The sequence below is a fragment of the Mobula birostris genome, chromosome 22 (genome assembly GCF_030028105.1).
Source record: "Mobula birostris isolate sMobBir1 chromosome 22, sMobBir1.hap1, whole genome shotgun sequence".
Taxonomy (NCBI): Eukaryota; Metazoa; Chordata; class Chondrichthyes; order Myliobatiformes; family Myliobatidae; genus Mobula; species Mobula birostris.
The window spans coordinates 40,770,628-40,794,194 of record NC_092391.1 but is presented as its reverse complement, the minus strand read 5'-3'; the positions used below and the strand labels follow the sequence as shown (position 1 = coordinate 40,794,194).

The 23,567-nt window shown below is 42.4% G+C and overlaps 1 protein-coding gene across 3 annotated transcripts in view; it reads left to right on the top strand.

Annotated features, from left to right (window-relative positions):
• The window catches only part of pnpla7b (patatin-like phospholipase domain containing 7b), a 329,157-nt gene that overhangs the window by 128,854 nt on the left and 176,736 nt on the right, over positions 1 to 23,567 (top strand). For all 3 annotated transcript variants that reach the window (XM_072240527.1, XM_072240528.1, XM_072240529.1), the window contains exons 19-20: positions 1,402 to 1,525; positions 18,822 to 18,935. In XM_072240527.1, the coding sequence (XP_072096628.1) occupies positions 1,402 to 1,525; positions 18,822 to 18,935 (238 nt within the window). The remainder of the gene's footprint in view (positions 1 to 1,401; positions 1,526 to 18,821; positions 18,936 to 23,567) is intronic.

Sequence of the window (23,567 nt, the reverse complement as noted above, 5' to 3'; positions counted from 1 at the left end):
AAGTATGCTAAGGTTATTCCATGTTTGAAAAATTGAAACTTAAACAGGTGTTATTCCTCTTACAGCAAAGTGGGTTAGAGTGATGTATCAAAATTTGAAGTTATGGTGAAAATAACCCCTTTGACAAAAGCAGTGATTACCAGACGTCTTGGATGTTTGGTAAAAGAGCCCAAGGTGCTGTGAGTGAAGGATTTGGTCATCTACTGTAAGTGTTATGATCTAGAATGGATTTCTTAAAAGGGTGGTGGAAGCATTTAAAAATGTGTTTAAAAGGTGAGTTGCTTAATCTAGTCTAGTGAGAAGAGATGTGGGGGTTAGACTAACTGGATAGCTCTTTTAATAGATGTCACTATTGGAATGGGTAACAGTATACCTTTGCTGCTTTCTGTTGTTTTATTTTCAATAGGTACCTAATCATTTTATTACAAAGTAAGGTATTTGTCAGTAACTTCGCTGGAGTGTTAGAGAAAGCAATGCTTGATTCCATTGTGTTACGGGATCAGAGTATAGTACTGGTATAAAGTGATATTTCTCTGTGCTAGAGTTCAGAGCAAGTATAAAGATGGGAACTTAATGTACCTGTGTTTGCAAATCCACCCATTGGAGAAAGTATCAGGGCCTCTGCTTCATGTAATTTGTGAAACTGCTACATATGAAAATAAAAGGAGGAAGAGATTTCTGTAGTACCTTTTGTGACTTCAAATTGACTCAAGTCACATTGCAGCCAGTATAGAGTAACATACACAAATGGTGGAATGGGAAAAAAAGAGGGGGGGGGGTGAAAACTTGCCTAAATTTAGAGAAATCACATTCATGCCATCAGGTTGGGGACTACCGAGATGGAATATGAACATCTGCCGATGTATATTTTTCTCAACTCCACAATGAAGTATCAGTCTCATTTATGTACCCAAGGCTCTGGAAAGGGACGTGATCTCATATACTTTATTATTTCAAAGACACAAATTATGTTATCAAGTCTTGACAAATGTTGAAGGACCACTACGACAAAGCAGTCTCCATCAAAATAAATAGAAACTAATTTTGTGATGTGTTAAAAAGAACTGCTAGCATGATCACACTAGAGGAAGTGCGGATGATGACATCTGAACCCTACTGATATGTCTGCCAGTAGGGTTGGCTAGAGCTTGTAACTTGTATTTTGAATGAAAAAAAATCAGTTTCCCCATCTAAAACTCACTTCAGATAAAAAAAACCACAATAGACATCAGACAATTTTAATAAGCAGATATAAGAACATTACTGTAGACAACACAATTGATGGTATTCTCAGGATTGCTTAGTAATAATTACTTAATAAATGGCGGTAATGGTAGTCAGTACAGTAAATAGCCGATTCTCCAGTAAACTTTAATGACATTGTCTCCGGTTTCTTCACAGGCAAGGGGACAGATCAGATTGCACATTCATTGTATTAAATGGCCGACTTCGATCAGTTATCATGAGGGATGACAAGAAGAAAGAGCTGTCAGGAGAATATGGACGTGGTGACCTCATTGGAGTGGTTCGTAGTAAAACACTATACTTATATGTGTAGAATGCTCTAACAACCTGTTCAACATATAGCTCACCTGAATTTAGCAATTGATCAGAAATGGTGCTTATAAATCTGAGGTTAATAAACTATGCATAATTGTACATCAGTCCATAAATGACAATTACAGCGCTGAAGGTTTGACAGGTGTACCACTTGGCTTGTACACTTGGGCCAGATCGCAAGCAAAAATCATGAATGTCATCTTCTGTTACAATATGAAGTTAATCTTATTCTGCTTTTCTGTAGTATGCTGTACAGTTGGCCACACTATTCTCTATCTTTCCTCTTTGAATGCTTGGGCTGGTCCCTTGCGTATTATAGGTGCTGTCGGACTCAAGAGTTTGAGGTGCAGTGGTAGCCTAGTGGTTAGCCTGACGCTATGCAGCCCGGGGTGTCAGAGTTTGAAGTTCAATTCCAGTGCCGTCTGTAAGAAGTTTGTACATCTGTCCCAAGAGCACATGGGTTTCCTCAGGGTGCTCTGGTTTCCTCCAACAGTCCAAAGATGAACTGGTTAGTAGGTTAATAGCTCATTGTAAATTGTCTTATGGTTAGGCTAGGGTTAAATTGGTGGGTTTATGGATGGTGTGGCTCTGTGGGCTGGAAGAGACTGTTCCATGCTGTCATCGTGGCTATCCTTCGAGGTCGAGGATGATGGTCTTTGTTCTGTTGATCTACCTATGGGCTCTCAAGTGGCTTATGAGTTCAAAGTAAATGAAATAAATTCATCATGGTTCCAGCAGTCAGTTCTCCTTCCTTCCTTGAATCATCTACATCTTCAGGAATCTCCTGGGAACAATTCTGACCCCTCCTGTTGTTCTTCCACAGGATTATTTTTCTCAACCTCATTGATAATGCGCTGCTTTCCATTTTAACTCTTCTAGATCATGGTTTTGTTTTTATATTTGAGTCCCCAAGGCTTTTGGGAGTTTGGTGCAGTATCAGGATGTACATATCGTATTACTTTGCATGTCATCGAAGATAGACATTTCTTGGATATTTGTACAAGTAGATGCTGCATCAAGTCCTGCAGCCACAAGAGGGTGATGTAGATTTACATATAAAGCGACTGGAAACTGCAAATCCCTTCAAGTGTTAATATCTAGAGAGTTGTATTATTTTACTTAAATTCATAGAATAAGCTTTTGAATGGTTTACATCGTGGGCAGAGAAATATTTGGTGCATCATTACTTACGTTGATGTGTAAAACCCTCTTTCTTGTCTATCCCTTTCCCCTCCCCACTTCATCCTAGATATTTACTGCCAAATATTAGCAGCAAGCCTCCTAGAAGTTGTTCCTCCAAACCTTTGGGAACTGGTATAGTCACTTTGTGCGGCCAGATCTAACGTATGACTTGGTTTATTAAAGTAGCTCCTGAATATTGCTTAGGAGTTCTTCAGAGCATTGTCTAAGGCCAACTAGTTTCTGTTGTTTCACTAATTAGTTTAGTTCCATCATTGGGTCGGATATTTGCTGATGGTGTAATATTGAAATCCATGCAAAGCTCCCAGGAAAATGGGGATGTCCTACTTCTTGCTAGATTAAGTGAGCAATAAGATCTGTGTCAGGACGTACCAGAGAATGACTCTCCCCAGTAGAGTTGCATCACATCTCTGACATTCATTGGTGAAACCATTGCTGTGACCAAACTCTCGACAGTATCTACCAAAGCTTGCAATCTCTACCATCATGTCGCATAGGACAGCAGGCTCATGTACACAGTCTGGCTAAGTACAGGTCCACAATCCCTTATCCGAAATTCTGAAATCCAAAAAGCTCCGAAAACCGAAGTTTCTTTCGCCAACAGCTGACGTCATTCAGGTGTGACGTGGCACTAGCAGAGGCCGCCAGACGTCAGATGTGGCTCAGCGCTGTAATGGTTACACGTGCATTTGCTGTTCGCTGATATTTTGTGTTCAGTATTGACTTTGTGTTTAATTTCACTGTGAAAATGTCAAAAAGAGCTACAGATACCCCTATGAGTAACAATGAGAAAAAGAGAAGGAAGCATCTGTCATTATCAATAACGCAGAAAGTGGAGTTATTGCAGAAGCTTGATCGTGGTGTGTCTGTGTGGCATCTTACTGAAGAATATGGTGTCAGAACTACCACTGTATATGATTTAAAGAAACGAAGACAAGTTACTGAAGTTTTATAGTGACAGTGACGTTCTACATTTATTCCAATAAGTCTTTTACCATGTGTTTGATTCGGTTCATTTGAAGCTGTATATTTTTATGTTTTATCGAATGTTTTTGTTGGAAATAAAATTGTTTTCTTGTCATTATTCCCTAAACAATACAGTATAATAACAATTTACATAGCATTTACATTGTATTAGGTATTATAAGTAATCTAGAGATGATTTAAAGTATACAGGAGGATGTGTGTAGGTCCAGAGCTCCGCTGGGTCCTAAAGTCCACCCGCACTGAGACAGGTTAAATAAGGGACTTGGCCCCTGCCACTGATCTCGGCGGCTCCAACACCTCAGGGCATATTCAAAACCCGGACTCCAGCAACGACCATGGAGACCTTCACAGCGATTGCGCAACCACCAACTGCGACGCCAGCCTTGAACTCCAGGCCGGGTCTTTATGTGCTGCTGTTGTGACTCCCGTCTCCCCTTCCCCCACCAATACTCTGTAACCCCGTCTCCTTCAGATCCCATCGTCAGCTCCTGGGTCCTCAGAGGCTCCATCTTCCTCTCACCCCAACCCTCCCCTCTCCATTGACACCCCCAGCCTCCCCCCTCCCCCCTCTGATCCCAGCTCTCAAGATTCCAGCCTTGAACTCCAGGCCGGGTCTTTATGTGCTGCTGTTGTGACTCCCGTCTCCCCTACCCCCACCACCACTCCGCAGCCCCGTCTTCCTCAGATCCCACCGTCAACTCCTGGGCCCTCGGAGGCTCCATCTTCCTCTCACCCCAACCCTCCCCTCTCTATTGACACCCCCAGCCTCCCCCCTCCCCCCTCTGATCCCAGCTCTCATCCGTGCCGGGTCTTTACCATCCCCTCCGACCTTCAACTGTCGGAGGCAGAACGCTTGGTCCTCAGTAAGGACCTCACCTTTGTCCCCCTTCGCCCACACCTCAGCGAGTTCCGTGTTCGCCACGATGCGGAACTCTTCTTCTGCCGTCTCCGTCTCCGAGCCTACTTCTTCGGCAAGGACTCTTCCACCCCCACCGATGACCCCTTCTCCCGTCTTCAACCCTCCTCTTCTTCATGGACACCCCGCCCTGGTCTTCTGCCTGCTCTGGATCTCTTTATCGCTAATTGCCGATGGGACATCAACCGTCTCGACTTCACCGCACCTTGTCCCCATTCCATCCTCACTCCTTCCGAACGCTCTGCTCTCCACTCCCTCTGCACTAATCCTAACCTTATTATTAAACCCGCCGATAAGGGGGGTGCTGTTGTAGTCTGGTGTACTGACCTCTACCTTGCCAAGGCACAGCGACAACTCGCGGATACCTCCTCTTATTTACCCCCCAATCGTGACCCCACTAAGGAGCACCAGGCCATTGTCTCCCACACCATCACCGACTTTATCCGCTCAGGGGATCTCCCATCCACTGCTACCAACCTCATAGTTCCCACACCCCGCACTTCCCGTTTCTACCTCCCACCCAAGATCCACAAACCTGCCTGTCCTGGCAGACCTATTGTCTCAGCTTGCTCCTGCCCCACCGAACTCATTTCTGCATACCTCGACACTGTTTTATCACCCCTTGTTCAATCCCTTCTGACCTATGTTCGTGACACTTCTCATGCTCTTAAACTTTTCGATGATTTTAAGTTCCCTGGCCCTCACCGCTTTATTTTCACCATGGATGTCCAGTCCTTATATACCCCATCCCCCATTAGGAAGGTCTCAAAGCTCTACGCTTCTTTTTGGATTCCAGACCTAATCAGTTCCCCTCTACCACCACTCTACTCCGTCTAGTGGAATTAGTCCTTACTCTTAATAATTTTCCTTTGGCTCCTCCCACTTCCTCCAAACTAAATGTGTAGCTATGGGCACCCGTATGGATCCTAGCTATGCCTGCCTTTTTGTTGGGTTTGTGGAACAATCTATGTTCCGTGCCTATTCTGGTATCTGTCCCCCACTTTTCCTTCGCTACATCGAAGACTGCATTGGCGCTGCTTCCTGCACACATGCAGAACTCGTTGACTTTATTAATTTTGCCTCCAACTTTCACCCTGCCCTCAAGTTTACCTGGTCCATTTCCGACACCTCCCTCCCCTTTCTAGATCTTTCTGTCTCTGTCTCTGGAGACAGCTTATCCACTGGTGTCTACTATAAGCCTACTGACTCTCACAGCTATCTGGACTATTCCTCTTCTCACCCTGTCTCTTGCAAAAACGCCATCCCCTTCTCGCAATTCCTCCGTCTCCGCCGCATCTGCTGTCAGGATGAGGCTTTTCATTCTAGGACGAGGGAGATGTCTTCATTTTTTAAAGAAAGGGGCTTCCCTTCCTCCACTATCAACTCTGCTCTTAAACGCATCTCCCCCATTTCACGTACATCTGCTCTGACTCCATCCTCCCGCCACCCCACTAGGAATAGGGTTCCCCTGGTCCTCACCTACCACCCCACCAGCCTCCGGGTCCAACATATTATTCTCTGTAACTTCCGCCACCTCCAACGGGATCCCACCACTAAGCACATCTTTCCCTCCCCCCCCCCTCCATTCCGCAGGGATCGCTCCCTACGCAACTCCCTTGTCCATTCATCGCCCCCATCCCTCCCCACTGATCTCCCTCCTGGCACTTATCCGTGTAAGCGGAACAAGTGCTACACATGCCCTTACACTTCCTCCCTTACCACCATGCAGGGCCCCAAACAGTCCTTCCAGGTGAGGCGACACTTCACCTGTGAGTCGACTGGGGTGATATACTGCGTCTGGTGCTCCCGATGTGGCCTTTTATATATTGGCGAGACGCGACGCAGACTGGGAGACCGCTTTGCTGAACACCTACGCTCTGTCCGCCAGAGAAAGCAGGATCTCCCAGTGGCCACACATTTTAATTCCACATCCCATTCCCATTCTGACATGTCTATCCACGGCCTCCTCTACTGTAAAGATGAAGCCACACTCAGGTTGGAGGAACAACACCTTATATTCCGTCTGGGTAGCCTCCAACCTGATGGCATGAACATGGACTTCTCTAACTTCCGCTAGGCCCCACCTCCCCCTCGTACCCCATCTGTTACTTATTTATATGCACACATTCTTTCTCTCACTCTCCTTTTTCTCCCTCTGTCCCTCTGAATATACCTCTTGCCCATCCTCTGGGTCCCCTCACCCCACTGTCTTTCTTCCCGGACCTCCTGTCCCATGATCCTCTCGTATCCCCTTTTGCCTATCACCTGTCCAGCTCTTGGCTCCATCCCTCCCCCTCCTGTCTTCTCCTATCATTTTGGATCTCCCCCTCCCCCTCCAACTTTCAAATCCCTTACTCACTCTTCCTTCAGTTAGTCCTGACAAAGGGTCTCGGCCTGAAACGTCGACTGTGCCTCTTCCTAGAGATGTTACCTGGCCTGCTGCGTTCACCAGCAACTTTGATGTGTGTTGCTTGAATTTCCAGCATCTGCAGAATTCCTGTTGTTTGACTTGAGCATACGTGTTTTTTGGTATCTGCGGGGGGGGGGGGTCCCAGACTAATAAGGAGGGATTCCGAAAAATTCTGAATTCCGAAATGCAACTAGCCCCAAGGATTTTGGATAAGGGATTGTGGACCTGTAATACATAGCCTTTCCTTCATCGTTACTATCTTGAAGTCCCAGATCCTCCTCCTTATTGGAGCTCTTTCATTGGAAGGATGGTAGTGGTTCAAGAATGCAGTCCATCATCTCCTCAGATGCAGCGAGGAATGGGCAATTAATGCTGGTGTTGCCTAGGAGGCTAACGTCGCAGAAATGAATCCAATAAAGGAAAAAAATGCAATTGTTGGGTGATGCTGATAAGGTTCTTGTGGTTCGTTTTGTGTTTCAGATGCCACAAGGAACAAAGCTGTAATTAAATATGATGCAAGTTGGTCAGGGGAGGAAGCTGATTTGTTTACTCCTGCTTAGCTCTGCCTGTGATGTTAGCAGCAAATGGAGTCGGTCTAGCCTGTTACAACTGTGGGGAATAAGGACATGGGAGAAAACTGAAGGAAATACTCCCAGGTAAAAATATTGGGGAAATGAATGGGACTGAAAGCGATAATTCCTCAGATTCTGATGACTGCATCCCAAAGTTTTGAAAGAAATGCTGATGAAAATAGTGGTTGTTTTCCTTCAAACTGCACAGATTCAAGAAGTTCCCCTTTGACATTGGTAGCAAGGAGAATGTTGGAATTTGTTTTTGTGGAAGTGGCAACAGGGCACTTAAATGTAAGGATAGAAGGATTAATATGGATCTATGAAAAGAAACTTTTGTTTGTGGAATCTGAACTTCTTTGAGGTGGCATTGAGCAGGATAAGTCAGTTGATGAGATACAGGTGTCCCCCGCTTTTCAAACGTTCGCTTTACGAAACCTCACTGTTATGAAAGACCTACATTAGTTCCCTGTTTTCGCTAACAGAAGGTGTTTTTACTGTTACAAAAAAAACAGCGCGCGCCCCGAGCAGCCGCTCTCCCCCAGATTCGGAATGCCATTCTCGCTGGCATTGCTTAAACACGTGCCTATGAGCAGCTGTTTGCAAGATATCAGAAAAGCCTGAAGGAGCTCGTAAGGGTGTTACACTAAAACTAGACATAATTAAGTGTTTCAATCGTGGTGAACAAAGTAAGGACAAAGTGAGTTTGGCTTGTGGAAGTTGACGAAGATGATGTTGAAGAGTTTTGGCATCCCATGAACAAGAACTGATAGATGAAGAGCTGTTGCAATTGGAAGAGGAAAGGATAACAATCGAAACCGAATGCGTAGCGAATGGACCGAAAGTGAAGTCGTCCAGGAACTGAACGTGAAGCAACTGCGTGAGATTTGCGCTGCGATGATAAAGTACGACTTTAATTTTGAAAGGGTACGTCGGTTTAGGGCATATTTGCAAGATGGTTTGAGTCCTTACAAAGAACTGTATGATAGAAAAATACGCGAGGCTAAGCAGTCAAGCAAGCCTTCCACATCAGCCACAGCAGATGACGAACCTCGACCTTCGACATTGAGGCAGGCAGACATAGAAGAAGATGACCTGCCTGCCCTGATCGATGATGAGATGACACCCCAGTGTCCCACTACCCTAGTGGTCCCAGCCCCCGGGCCGCGGACAGATACTGATTCACGGAGAATGCAGCGGTAGCCAGGACGCACCCAGCACGTCTTTAAGAAAAAAGCCGAAATAAACAAGCTAATTAATTAGGTGCCGCCCGGCACGTAAATGTCAGCCCAGATCAGGGGTGATTGTCGATTGCCTCTGATCTGTGCCGACATTTACGTGCCGGGCGGCACCTAATTAATTAGCTTGTTTATTTCGGCTTTTTTCTTAAAGACGTGCTGGGTGCGTCCCGGCTACAGCTGGACCCCTGCATGCTTCGCGGATCGGTATCGGTTTGCTGCCCGGAGATTGGGAACCACTGTGCCACCCCAACCTCCGACGACTCAGCCTAACGCACCATCATCGGTGTGCTTGGTGCTGTCTTCCCAATTCTGGTAAGTGATACTGCACTGTACATACATTATTTCTACTTTATATCGGCTGTTTAGTTTTATGCGTTATTTGGTATGATTTGGCAGCTTCATAGCTTAAAGGTTACTGGAGAGAGTGTTTCTTCCAAGAGTACTTATGTGAGATTTTCGCTACAGAGAACAGTGCAGCAATGATTGTGGGAAAGTATTTCTACTTTATATAGGCTGTGTATTTATCATATCATTCCTGCTTTTACTATATGTTACAGTTATTTTAGGCTTTATGTGTTATTTGGCATGATTTGGTAGGTTATTTTTGGGTCTGCGAACACTCACAAATTTTTCCCATATAAATAAATTAGTAATTGCTTCTTCGCTTTACAACATTCCGGCTTACGAACCAATTCATAGGAACGCTCTACCTTCAGATGGCGGGGGAAACCTATATTGGATTTTTAGGCAGTTTTACACTCAAACTTAGAGCAAAGCAGAATGGGTGGTAGTAATATACTAGTATACAGTGAGGTTTGGTTAACAGACAGAAAACAGTAGGGTTAAGTGTGAATTACTGCACGGGTAGGTACCGGGATCCTGGTTGTTCATATTCTACATCAGCAATTTCAAGTTCAAGTTTAATTTTCATTCAACCATACATGAATACCGAAGAATACAACCAAATGAGAGGTGGGAGGAGAAGATGGCAGCGCGACGCAGCGCGCGCAGCTCTCCGGTGAAATGATATTGTATCTGTTAAATAGGGGTCGTGGACAATTCTGATTTGATGAAGACAGACGTGAGAAGCAGATGAACATCTGGAGAAATTTCTGAAATGCCTGGTTCGCTGCTGTTGTTACTGTGCAATCGAGAATCTCCGGAGGGAAGGCCCCAAAATCCCTGGCTTTGCCTGCTGCTGGTGACCAAAGCTGAGGTCGAAACGTTCGGATGGAGATGCTGCTTGGTACTCTGTGTTGGAGGGCTGATCAGAGCTCGAAGTTTTCGGATGACTCAGCGTCAGACTGTGGTCGGGCATGGCAAGGAGAGTTTTCTTCCTTGTCCCGTCTGCGTGAGATGTGGGACTCCTGAGAAACTTTGAACTTTTTTACTGTGCCATGGACTGTTCTTCAGCAAGTATTGTTGCACTGTTGTAACTATATGTTATAATTATGTGGTTTTGTTAGTTTTTCAGTCTTGGTCTGTCCTGTGTTTTTGTGATATCGCACCGGAGGAACATTGTATCATTTCTTAGTGCATGCATTACTAAATGACAATAAAAGAGGATTGCATGTCCTCATAATCTAATTTAATCTAATGTAACAGCATTACTCTGGTGCAAAGCAGCACAAAGCACATGTAGCACTTACAAGGTATCAGTAAAATCTGGTTACACAAATAAAAACCATAATCCAAGACCCTGAGTCCGTGAATGTTGCAGCAGTCTGCAGTTGACCACAATACAGCTTGATTTCTACTGACCGACGACTGAGGTGGGGGGAGTGGGGAACAGCACCAACTCCAGCTTGGATGCACCACTCCAGTGGAGTGCATAGACTCTGATGCCTCACTCCTGGGTGGAGGGAGGCTGGTGACATCACAACTTGAGACCTCGTCTTCGCTATGACCGAGACCACGCATCTCCCCTACCAACTGCCCCTGCAATCTGCCAATAAATCAGTGAGTCGGACTTGCAGCGTTCCACATTAATGTCCAACAGGGCCCTGAGATCACAAGAACAGCAACTAAGCTGAACATTCGCTCAGTACACCAACTCCTCCAATGCCATTTTGACGCAAGCAGCAGTACGATCTGCACCAAGTACACCTCCTTCAGTTTCTCCGCCAACAAGCAACTTGCTGATGGGGCTTTAAGTTCTTATTGTCCAGCAGGTCTTGAGATTGTAGAAGATACGTTTAAAAAGGATGAAGATACATTTAAAAAGGATGAAGAAACCAAGTTTGATAGTGATGCAAAGCTGAGAGGCACTATGCATTGTAAGCAGGATGTACAGGGACTTCAAAGGGATGTAGATTTGGTAACAATATGACATATGATATATAGTGGAAAAGTTAGGCTAACCATTTTGGTAGAAGAACTAGAAAGCCGATGTACTTTTTTAAAATGGAGATTGCAAAGTGTTGCAAATTCTTGTACAAGAACACTCAAAAACACAAGAAAATATATAGTAGTAAATCACATGGCCATTCAAGCTTGCCCCAGCTTTCAGTATTATCATGTCTGTTCTCTAGACCTCAACTCGTACAGGAGTCATTGAAAGTTAGTGTGTTGGCATAGCAAATTATTGTGAGGGGAAATGGTGCATTGGTCTTTATTGCAAGGTGATGTGAGGAAATACATCCTTGTTTAATTATTTGAGGCCCTGATAAGAGCACATAGATGGAATATAGTGCCCAAGTCTGATCTCCTCATCTAAGGAGGGAGTGATATATGCGATGGAGGGCGTGCAGAGAAGTTTCTCTGGATTGATTCCTAGGATTGCATGTATGGTAAGAGAAAATAAACTGAGCTTCCACTTTCTTATGCAATAGGCAATCTGCTGGAAAAACTCAGAAGGTTGAGCAATATTTGGCAGGGAACTTGAAATGCTGAGTTCGGCAGGTTGTTGCTCCAGATTTCAGTCTCTTGCGTCTACACTTTGTTCAAAGGAACAGGGTGTCGTTATTAGAAACGTACATTTGTTAAAATGGGCTATAGTAGTGTGGATGAGAATGTTTTCCCTGGTTGTTCAGTGTTCTACAACTCTCAAAGTAAGAATTCTGCTATTCAAGATACAAACAAAAAGAAATTTAGAAATTTCTGTATAAAAGAAACGGGAAGGGATGTGGATGAGTGCTGGGATGGTAGGGGGGTGATGCTAAGTACAAAAAATGTTATTCAGTGGCAAAGCAGATACAAATCTCTGGAAACAACAGGAATTCTGCAGATGCTGGAAATTCAAGCAACACACATAAAAGTTGCTGGTGAACGCAGCAGGCCAGGCAGCCTCTCTAGGAAGAGGTGTAGTCGACGTTTCAGGCCGAGACCCTTCGTCAGGACTACAAATCTCTGGTCTGCTGTGTCTTATGGTGTGGTTGAGGTGATGGAGGTTATCAGGTCTGACACTAAAAGAATCCCGTCATCAAGAAGTGGAAAATGCAATGATGCAGTTGGTTTTACACCATCATTAACTTCCAGCTGATTGCTGTCTTATACTGAAGTGCTCCAGCTCTCCCTCAGTGTTGGTTCTGGTAATTGTTCCCATCAGCACTCAGCTGTTGGTATATGATGAGCTCAACTCTTGCTGTCCAATTACCTTGGGCTCCTGTCTCACCACTCCCCTCCCCCCTAATACTATCTACCATCCACTGCACCTAGTGCTGGTGTTCGGCGAAATGTCGACAGTTCCTTTCCTTTCCTTCCCACAGAAACCACTTGATCCACTGAGTTCCATCTACAGATTGTACATTGCTTCAAATTCCAGCATCTGCAATCTTTGTTTCTCTAGGAATTCCATCCTGCCAGCTTCCCACTTTATCACTCAGTATCTTAAATCAAGAGAATCGTTCACTTACAATGTGATTAGCATAAGAATAATTTGCAATTATATGTGTCAATGAGTATTTTTTCAGAAGTGACTGATGCTTTTTGCCTTTTTAAGTATCTCCGTTATCACTTTTGCTGGCATATAGCAGCCCGTTACTCACTGTCTGTCAAAAGGATGATCATTTCTACAGTTTCTTGAGATTTATCACTTGCATTTCGTTAATTGGAAACTGGTGCCGATAAAGTCACCTTGTGTTCAAGAACGAATTGTTGCATTGAAACACCGAAGATTAATGGGTTGTCACTTGCCAAGAGTTCTGAGCTGATTTTTTTTTCCCTAAAGGTGATTCACTGCCAAACTGAGCCTTCAAAGAAAGTACGGGCTTGCGTTTTCCATCCTACTCTGCTATGTGTATCAGATGGTCGCAGATGCACAGCATTTAGATAGTGAACATAGCAGTTTTATCCTGCCCCAGCAACTTGTCCGGGGTCAAAACAGCACTGCTCTGATAAATGAAGCAAAGATAAATCTTAGAAAATAATTTCTATTGTTTAATAGTATCTCTTCATTAAAACACCAACTGAGCAGGACTCGCATTTTAGGCTTAACTGCATTTTGCTGAATGAAGCTCATACAGAACTTTGCAACTATATAACTAACTACCAAGGGTTAGGAACTTTCCCTGACCTCACGTTCCAGAGATGAAGGGGCATTGTACTAAATTGCATATTAATGGGTTTTACTTTCCTCCAATAATCTTCAACCCAAACTGGTAAATAGCAATCACAGTTAAAACAGTTTGCAAAATGAAAACAACACATAAAATGCTCGAAATCAACTTCCAATGTTAACTTGTGTTTCAAAAATGATGCCCGACCTACAGAATATTTCCAGCCTTTTTTTTTCTTATTTTGGATTCCCAGTATCCTGCACTTCTCCTTTTGGTTTTTGTAAGTGATGTATACATGGATAGATGGGGTCCATTATTATTTTGAGGGAAGGAAAGGTCAACCAATCTTGGTGTCCTAATACAGGCACAGATATGCAAGTTTTAATTAATATCAATCCTAGCCATAAATGGAGAGACTGCAGAAAATCACTTAGCGTGTCATCTGTAGAGTGAGAAGCTGAGTTAATGGCTCACGCCCATGCCCTTTCTTTGGAACTCTGGAAAAAAGGATGGATAATTGTGATTTAAAATTTAGAAAGATGACATACAGAGGGGGCAGGTTTACTTGCTGTCTTTTGTACAGCGCTTTGTTGCTGAAAGCCAAAATGATGTACCAGTTTGTACAATGCAACTCAACTTGAGGGTTTGGGGAAGTGGTATAGATTAATTCAGCTCATGTTCCACAAAAACCTGTGACATTTAACCACGAACAAGAAGCTGTTTGCTCCCCTGGGCTCGGCTGTGGGTTAGTTGGTATTTTTAGACAGAGCCCTCGTCAGTAGTCAATGGAGTAACTACTAAGTGATCATTGATGCTCTCATCACCTAGCAACCACTGTAAGGACATTTACAGCCCTCATCGTTTTCAAACTTCTTCACCTGTTAACTGCGCGTTTAGTTTTTACTAATAGAAATGTGACTCATTTTAAAACATTGCTTTAAATATAGCTTGTGCATTATTGGTTTGGTTCTATCTATCTGTAACTGGAGAGTTTTACTTTCTCATTGGAGATGAGACGGGGCTGCCTACCGATTACGTGATATGCTTCGAAGCACATTCCTTTCTGGCCCGTTGGAGTCGGCTGTTCCAGTTTTCACTGAGAAATGTGAAGCCTTGTATCCCCCATACATCCATGATAGAAAAGACTGTTGGCTCATAAAGCGTGGACTTGGTCACAGAACAGTCCACTTTTCTCGCTACTTTTGTCCGGTAACTTGTTCTTGTAATCCTCTCAACTCTGCATTGATTTTACCACACACCTAAACAATCCAGGTGACTTATAGTGACCCTTGCACCTACCAATCTGCACATCTTTAGATTGCAGGAGGAGACTGGAGCATTCGGACGAAACCCACGCCACAATAGAGAGCAGAAGCTCACTGATAAGACAGGTGTTTTGGAATGGATCCAAGCTGCTTGAGGTGGGGCAGCAGCTCTAACAGCTGTGTCACTATAACATTTTGGTAGGTAGAATGAGAAGTGACAAGATAATCTAGAAAGCATATTGCTAAAAGAGGTACAAGAACCAAGAGATGTATAATGAGTGTGTAGTTTGTTGAAAGTGGCAAGGTTGATTGAGAAATGGGTTTTATACTGTGCTTGATATATAAAGGCACAGAGCAAGGAAGTCATCTTGACTCTTAATTAAAATATTGCTTTAGCTCATCGTGGATTGTGGAATTTTGTCAGGTCACTCGTCTGAGTGCTACTGGTACCACGTATGGTCAGGTGGTCGGTGACTGAACCGGCTCCCCCATCAGGCTTGCCTGGTGAGGAGGGTGGCTAGACACCCTGCAGGATGAAAAACAAGACCTGTCAAAGGGCGGATGAACCCTCTCGTAGGGTCAAAGGCCATCTAGCAAACACGTGCCGTGAAGTGCGGAAAGGACATCCCTTGCATCGAAGCTTGGTCTGGCCATTCACTGCAACAGTACTTCCCCTAGCCATCTTGGACCCCACCATGCTGCTGGATCCGGGAGGGGATGTCGAGAGGCTGGGTCCGGACCTGTGCAACCCCCTACTCACCTAAAATCCATTCACGCATATGCTGCTCCTTTCTGAGGAGTGGGGTATAAACCCCACAAACTGATTGAAAGGAACCATCATCATCCTGTGGGATGGATAGCCAGAGATTGGGCCATACATTTGGAAGGATGTAAAGATATTGTAAAGGATGCTGAAGAGCTTTATTAAATAATTCCAGAGATGGAGAAAAACAAACTGCTGGAGGAGCTCAACAGATCAGGCAATATCTGTGAAGGCATAATTGATATTTCATTCAAAACTTTGCATCAGGACCAAGATTGCAGAGGGGAGATGGTCAGTATAAAGCAGTGAGAGGAAGGGGTGACGAGGGCTGGCAGAACTTCAGTTGGAATGGAAAAGCTGATATTCCTTCACTTGGAACAGAGAGCATTGTGGGGAGTTCTGCCAGAGTGATTGTGAATGGTCTGGACTGAGCAAATAGTACTGTTTCCAGTGGCCAAAAACCAGGGATGAAGACAAAAGGACCAGAAGTAACATAAGGAAATTTCAGTTCTAATGCAACCAGTGGTTAATATTTGGAATGCACTGCCAGGAGTCATAGTGACGGTGGATTGAATTGCAGCATCCAAAAAGAATCTGGAGAAGTATCTGAAAATGAAAGAATTGTAGGGCTCCGGGGAAAGGATGAGGCAGTGAGACTAATTGTATTGTTCTTACATTGAACCAATGCAGACTTGGTGGGCCAAAGAGCTTCCTTATGTGCTATTACATTCTGTGGGAAGAATCTACACAAACTTGCTAGATAACTTTCATTCTTGAAATTGCTCTACATCTGTAACAAATACCATGTAGCAGATGCCCAAGAAGTTGGACAATTTAGGTATATGCACTGCTTTTATAGTCTGTTATTGAACTGGAGAGTGATTTGGCTGGAGTTAACCAGAGTGGGAACATTGTTCCCTGGCTGGTTTAATGCCAACTGGTGTTATTATTTATTGTTGAGATACAGCTCGGAATTGGCCCTTCCGACCCTTCGAGCCATGACGCACAGCAACCCCTGATTTAATCCCAGCCTAATCATGGACAATTTACAGTGAACAATTAACCTACCAACTAGTACACCTTTGGACTATGGAAGGAAACCGGAGTACCTGGAGGAAAACCATGCAGTCTTCACATTGAAAGCATCACGATTACAATGAATGTGCTGACCAAGCTAATATTTGATTTCCTTTTTTTTTTAAGTGTTTCTGCATGCTTTCTTTTGGGATGCAGGATCATAAGCAGATGTTAAGAAAGATAGGTAACTAATATAAGTAAGCGGAGTGTTATGTGAGGAAATCTTAGGAATTGAGGTAAACATGATGTGGTGAAAATCTAGCAATTTTGTGAGCTAACAAAACAAATTGGAAAAGTAGGGACTTTTGGCGGGAATGAATGACATGATACAGCTGATATGAGAGGAAACTGTAAGAGACAAAGTAAAAGGAAAAGAGGGAATACAGGATGTTAATGAGACATAGTGAAATGTTGCCTTTTCTGGGCCCTTTGTATAAGATGTCCTGTTTATGTTACTACAGGATTCAAATTACATCTACTATCAAAGTATGTATGCAGTATACAGCCCTGAGGTTCATTTTGGAATCTGTTCAAAGAGAAACATCAACCCCCATGTGCAAAAAAAAAACAAATTGTGCAAACAGCAACAAGAAGGGATGAGCAAAAACACAGAATATAAAATACCAAATTGAAGGAGTCCATATTCAGTTCAGCTCAATGTTCATTACTAACAACTTGGAGTGGAAAGTCTCTCTGTAAGTAGAGTATTAAGTAGCAGCGCAAGCAGAGAACATCCCAAATAAGTTGACAATTCATACTGAAAGCTCCTAGGATTATATTGAGGAATGGGAAATTCTTCCCTATACCCTGGCAAAAATTTATTCCTCACCTAAAATGATTAAAACAAGGTCATTTTCCAAGACTGGAATCAAGATGGCAAATCAGAATAAAAGCCTCCAGGATGTAGGTTACCAGCAATCAAAGTCAAGATGTGGGTTACAAGTAATCATTCATCGATGAATACATGACCCAGAAATGTCATTGGCTTTTATCTACAGTTTTCCTAGAGAAAAGACTCTGAGACAAAGAGTGTTTGAAGTTGTGTACCCTAAAAACAAGAGTATTTTCAGTAAATTATCTCTCTATTCCCATTTTTGTTAGAGTGGCCAGTGTTGCAGTATAATAGGTATAGTCAGTTGTGGAAAGAACAATAAATGGCAGATTAAGTGCCGTCATTTTGCCCATTTGTTTAAAGTTTAAGGAAGCAAGGACTGAAAAGGAAAACAGCACATGGGAATAATGTCTAGGTACGTTTTTGCTCATCACGGCTCTACCATAGCAAAGTGATAATTATTGTAGATGATCATAGGGCTTTAGAAGCTAATAAAAAGCTAGTATGCATGTGAGATGTGCTTGCATCCCATTATTATAATGAGATTAAATATGAAATGACAGATATGTCATCGGAGTTGCAAACAATGATCTTTCATTGTTTCAAAGAACTTTCATTGAAGTAACTAATCAAAATGTAGAACTAATTTTTGGAAGAAGTGCAAAGTTATTGTGCCTGGGGAAAAAAAGAAGCTGCCATATTGCAAACAAATAAATATGCTCAGGGTTTTACTTGTTAGAGAAATGCGGGATATAAACAGCTGTGTAGAGGATTCACAATATATAATGAATCCAGGCAAGAAATATACAGAGGAGGAAAGTTGGAACCTTTTCCTTTAATGGGGCATTAGAAGCTAAATTCAAGGTCAAAGGTGAAGTGAGTCTGGTTCAGATTTGTACCTTCATCATTAGAGGAGAATAAAATTTTTGATGAAATGACGAAGTTTATAACTGGCATCAAAGATGGCTGTAGTTTACACACATCAAGGCGGAAGGTGTACTGCTTGTTAGTAATCAGCTTGCCTCAGGAAACTGGTGATTATATACATAATGAAAGATTTGGTTTATTACCGCTGAAGTAAAGTGTTTCACATAAGTGGTCCTTAAGTGGGTTGGACTGTCAATCTGGTTTTCCCAACAAAATGTTCTGCATCAATTGGCTTGAAAGTGCAGCAGACTTGTGTCCCTTTGGGACTCAGAAAACCAGAAGACAGAAGAAATGTTTATTTCATTCATCTGAGCTGGACCCAAACCAGTCCATAGTCACTATAAGTTTATAATTGCACCTTATGTTGCCCACAGTGGGAAACCGCTTGTGATTGTTGCAAGGCCAGGTATTCAAAACCACATGGAAATTAAATCTCAGCAAAATGATTTGACTCTGGGCTATCACAGCCCTATAATGTTTAATTTTCCTTGATGTTGCCATTACATATGAATGTTAAAAGTTATAGACTGATTAATTTTATTTCTAATAGTTCCTGTTTTCTATCCCCAACCCCACAGGTAGAAGCACTTACTCGGCAGCCCTGCGCCACCACTGTACACGCAGTTAGAGACTCGGAACTAGCCAAACTTCCTGAGGGAGCTTTGAACTCCATCAAACGTAGATACCCACAGGTAAATTCACATTCATAGGGTAAACAAAATTGTTGTTTGTTGTTTATGTCGTCACCAAGACCCCGAAATTCTACTTAAACACCACACACATCATTGAGGAAAAGTTGAGATGCTTGTTTGAAGCCCAGAAGAATAGGTGTACGAAAATCAAAAAGCTGAATATGCTAGAAATCTGAAAAAAGTGTGGAACGTGCTGGAAAGTACTGGACATATCCATCGGTGTCTGTGGAAAAAGAAACCAAGTAAATGTTTCAGGTTGATGACCGCTCAGCAGTGTTGACAGTTCTAATGAAGGGTTGTCAGCCTGAAATGTTAATCCAGTTTCTCTTTCTGCAGAAGTGGCCTGACCAGCTCAGTGTATCCAATGTTTTAAGAAAGGATGCGGTTTTCATCTCCTTTTCCTAATTCTTCACTCTCACACATCCCAAACCAGGTCTGCTTTTTAGTAGTGCACCTTATTCACAGCTGATGCTTTGGAATTTATTTTTATGTGGGCAAAAACAAGAGCAGATGACACTCTGTGCTATTCACTGCACGTCATCTGTGTTGCTTTGAGCAGTACCCATTGCGGTGCTGACAGGATCTTTGAGAGTGAATCTACTCACATAGCCATCGAGAAAAAGAGGCAGGGTAAAACTCAACTCAACAGTACTTGAACATTTGTGCAGATCGTTGATTGTCAGAACACGGCATCAAGATTGCAGCCATAGTAAGTGTTCGGTCACGTGATGGCATTTATTACACCCCCCCCCCCATCTCCACACCCTTAACCATGTCAGTGCAAACTTTACTGCAAAGTAGATAGCATTACACTGCATGAATGGTGGAGTATAAAGGGATACAGTATGAGCACTGAGTCTAGCAGAGCTGATTTCTTGGAAAGATCTTCTTAAGGAGCCAAATCTTATTTGTTGTAAATGTGTACTGAATTTGAGGACAGGTCCAAGTACAAAGCAGTATCGTACATAAAGGAGGGCTTCTGCAGCATCAGGGTGACCTTTCAATTTTTGGTGTTTGCTTTGTCTTTGGTGTTTATAATGCATGGCAAGGTGAAATTGCAATAATTGTGCAAAGTACTGGAGAAAATTTAGAGCAAAGGTGAAGGAATTTGACTCATCATGACCATGCCTGACAGAGTGTCGCATAGCTCAATCCCACCTCCTAGCATTTGATCAGTAGCTCTACAGATCATGTCTCTTCGAGGCGAGTTATGAATGTACTAAATGCTCCTGCTTCCATTGCCTTTCTAGACAGCACTTTGCACACCTCTACTTCGATTGGGATTGAAGAAGAAAGTACTTACTTTAATAAATAACTGTCACCAATTGAGGATATTAAGACAAAAACTTGCAAATGCTGGAGTTTTGAAACTAAAATTCAAAAATGTTATTATTCATCATCAGGCAGTGGTTAGGATGTTAGAGTAGCTGAGGGCAAGTTGTATGGAGATGTTGAGGGCAAGTAAAGACACAACAGGAAATGAGTAGAAGGCAGGGAGCAAGAGGAGATCCATGGAACATGAGGATCAGCATGGATCTGTGTAACTCTAGGAAGCCTGTTGACTACAAATCATTTTTTTCCTGGTTCAGATGTCTTCCTTTCAAACAGGGGTATACTTACTTGCCTCTTTTGTAGGCCCAGAGATGATCTGGTTAATATTTTGTGTGTATATCCAGGTCTGATTGTCATTCCATGAGCTTGAGTATCAATTAAAGTTCACTTAGTTCACTGGTGAAGTAATTCTTCATTTTAATTATCACTTCTAATTGGGCTTTAAATACCTTTGATAGGTGCTTCTTTACATAACTTAAGAATGGTTGGCTGCTCAGTTATTATCATAATTATAAAGAGTTCTGTATGCAGATACTGGTTGAAAGGTGAAAAGTTTTATTTGAATGATGCATGTGACATTTCTGGAGTCATTTTATTCAGTGTGCTCAGCAAGGGGCTCTGTTTCCATAGTAATCACGGCCTGAGTCATTTCATTTTACAGCAAAAGCACACCTCTTTAGTTGTTTTTCTAAATAGTGTTCAGAAATTGATAGACTCATGCTTTCCGCAGCTTTACATCTGTGAAGCTGAGATTGCTATAATTTTTAAGGAAATGAATGTGATTGGGTGAAACTTCCAGGCATGCAGTGGTGTCTTGTAGATGACCAGAAATGAACAAGTCTGAAGATTATTTGAAACATGAGAGAGTGCATTGCGCACTTGCAAGTACTTGAAAATGGACCTGGGGGATAAAGAATTTGATAGCTTATTGTGAAGATGAGTGGAGGAAGGGCACTGTGAAATCAGTACTCTTTGGTCCTTGGATACATAACCTTGACAACTGTCTGATGAACAAACTCGAAATAAGTTATGGCTTACTAAATTTGTTCTTAAGTTAGAGGGTTTGTTTATGAAAGTAGATGTTGGTTTCAGTGAATGGAAACATTGTGTAGAATACAGGCAAAGAGCAACACGCCCTATAAACTTGCCTTGTATCAATACTTATTGGAAAAAATATCAATCTTTATATTCAATAGTTTTATAGTTTTACAAATGTCTTTAGCATAGATATTCATGATTACATGTAACAATTTCTTCAAGTTATGAAGGGTTGTCAGGAATGCAACCCTAAACATAACCTGGGGATGACCAGTAATGTGGAAGGTGGACATATAGGAAAGGGTATAGGAATCAGTTTGACTGGCAACCTCTTTCACAAGCACAATAAGCTGAACATCAACCTGCTGTCTGTATGACTGTATCACATATAATTGGAAGATCTGATTGGGGGACAACTGATCAGTTCATCTGGATATTTTATTAAGTCAGATGAAAAGAGTCTCTAATCAATTACTAATAAGTTATATCACTCAGGCAGGTTTTGGGATGGTTGGTGTGAAAAGTGAAAGAATTGGTGTACTGCATAGTAGTAGTCATATTATAATTTGGGAATTGGGCTTTATAGAGTTATAGAAATTTAAGACCTGTGTTCAGGTTAACTAAAAATGTACTTTGGATTAATCAGTCTTTCCAGATCTTGGCCCATAGTTTATCAGTTAAGGCTCTTCAAATGCTCATTAAAGTACTTTATATTCCTGTAAAGGTTTATGCTTCTATCAGCCTTTCAGACAGTCAGTGAATGAAAATGGCTTTGTCAGATTCTTTCTATTCCTTCTCCCAATTAACTGAAGTCTGTGTTATTCTCACTGTTTACCCAGTTGAGCCTCTCACAGAGTCAACTGATACAGCACAGAAACAGGCCCTTAATCAAACCCATTGCTGCTGACCATGGTGCCTACCAAACAGTTCCATTTTTCCTGCACTTGGCTCATATCCCTCTAAACCTCTCCTATCTCATACACTTATCAAAATATCTTTTAAAAGTTGTCATAATTTCAAATTTGTTTATATCTCACCTCAGCCTCCTGTGTTTCAAATAAAATAACACTTACCCAACCAGCCTTTAATCGCAACTCTAATCCCACTCTGACAACCTTCTTGTAGATCTCATCTACACCTCCTCAAATATGAATTATAATGTGCTTGTAGTTGGTGAATAGAGCTATCCACAGTTCCAGCTGTGCAGTCCTGGTCTAATTAGTGGTTGGAACAGGTCAGTCATGACTTCCCTGCTAAGTAGTATATTCCATTGCCAGTAAAGAGTCTATTAGTGGTTATAGCCTTCACAGGGCCTGTCTTGCCACCTTTACTGATCTGTGGACATGTACTCCAGGATCACTCTACTCCTCTACATTTCCAATTATCTCTTACCGTGCTACCTTTCCCCATATGCATTACCTCATGTCTCTGCCACCTTAGACATTCTATTGGTACCTTCTCACAGCCTGGGACTTCCTCATTCTCAACCACTCTGCCCAGGGACATCACACTACCCCTGCAGGATCCTGCTATTTACAACAGGGTAGAAAAGGTCCTTGATATTTAAACATAGTTTTACCAACAGATGAGTGCCTGAACTAGTAGGTGTTCCATGCCAAAGCACCATGATCCTTCACCTTGATGAGTGCTCAAACAAATAAGATTTCTTCCTTAAATAAAAAAAGAGAAAATGATGGATGCACTCAGCAGGATGGGCAGCATCTGTAGAAAAATATTTGCTGACCATCACAAGCATTTTTTAAATTTCAGATTTCCAGCATCTATGTTTTATTTTCAATGCTTTCTTCCTCCATAGCCTTTGAGCAGGATTTTATCAGCTCAAGCTGTGTCTGAAAGGCTTGGGAAAAAGGAGGCCTTACTTATGGACGAGCATGAATTTATTAGGAGTGGTTTTAATTTGCTTTTCACATCTCTTCTATGTAAAATAGAGACTTTCACATCTCTCTCTATGTAAAATAGAGAGCACCCACTTGGTGGGAGACTACATATATTTTATGCATATGTTATGATGGTAAAAACTGAAGTTTTAATGAAATTATCCCATGTTGCTTATTGGGAAATTATGGCACATTGCTTTCTTTTCATTACTTTTAGTTGCCTGCAATGTTTTTAATTGTTGAACTTTAGAATTCCCTCACTGAACCTTGCATCTCACTGCCTTCAGTCCCTTGTTTTCAAAATTCTTGTAACTTAACTATAAAACACTTTGGAATATTTTATTTTGTTAAATGTGCCTCATAG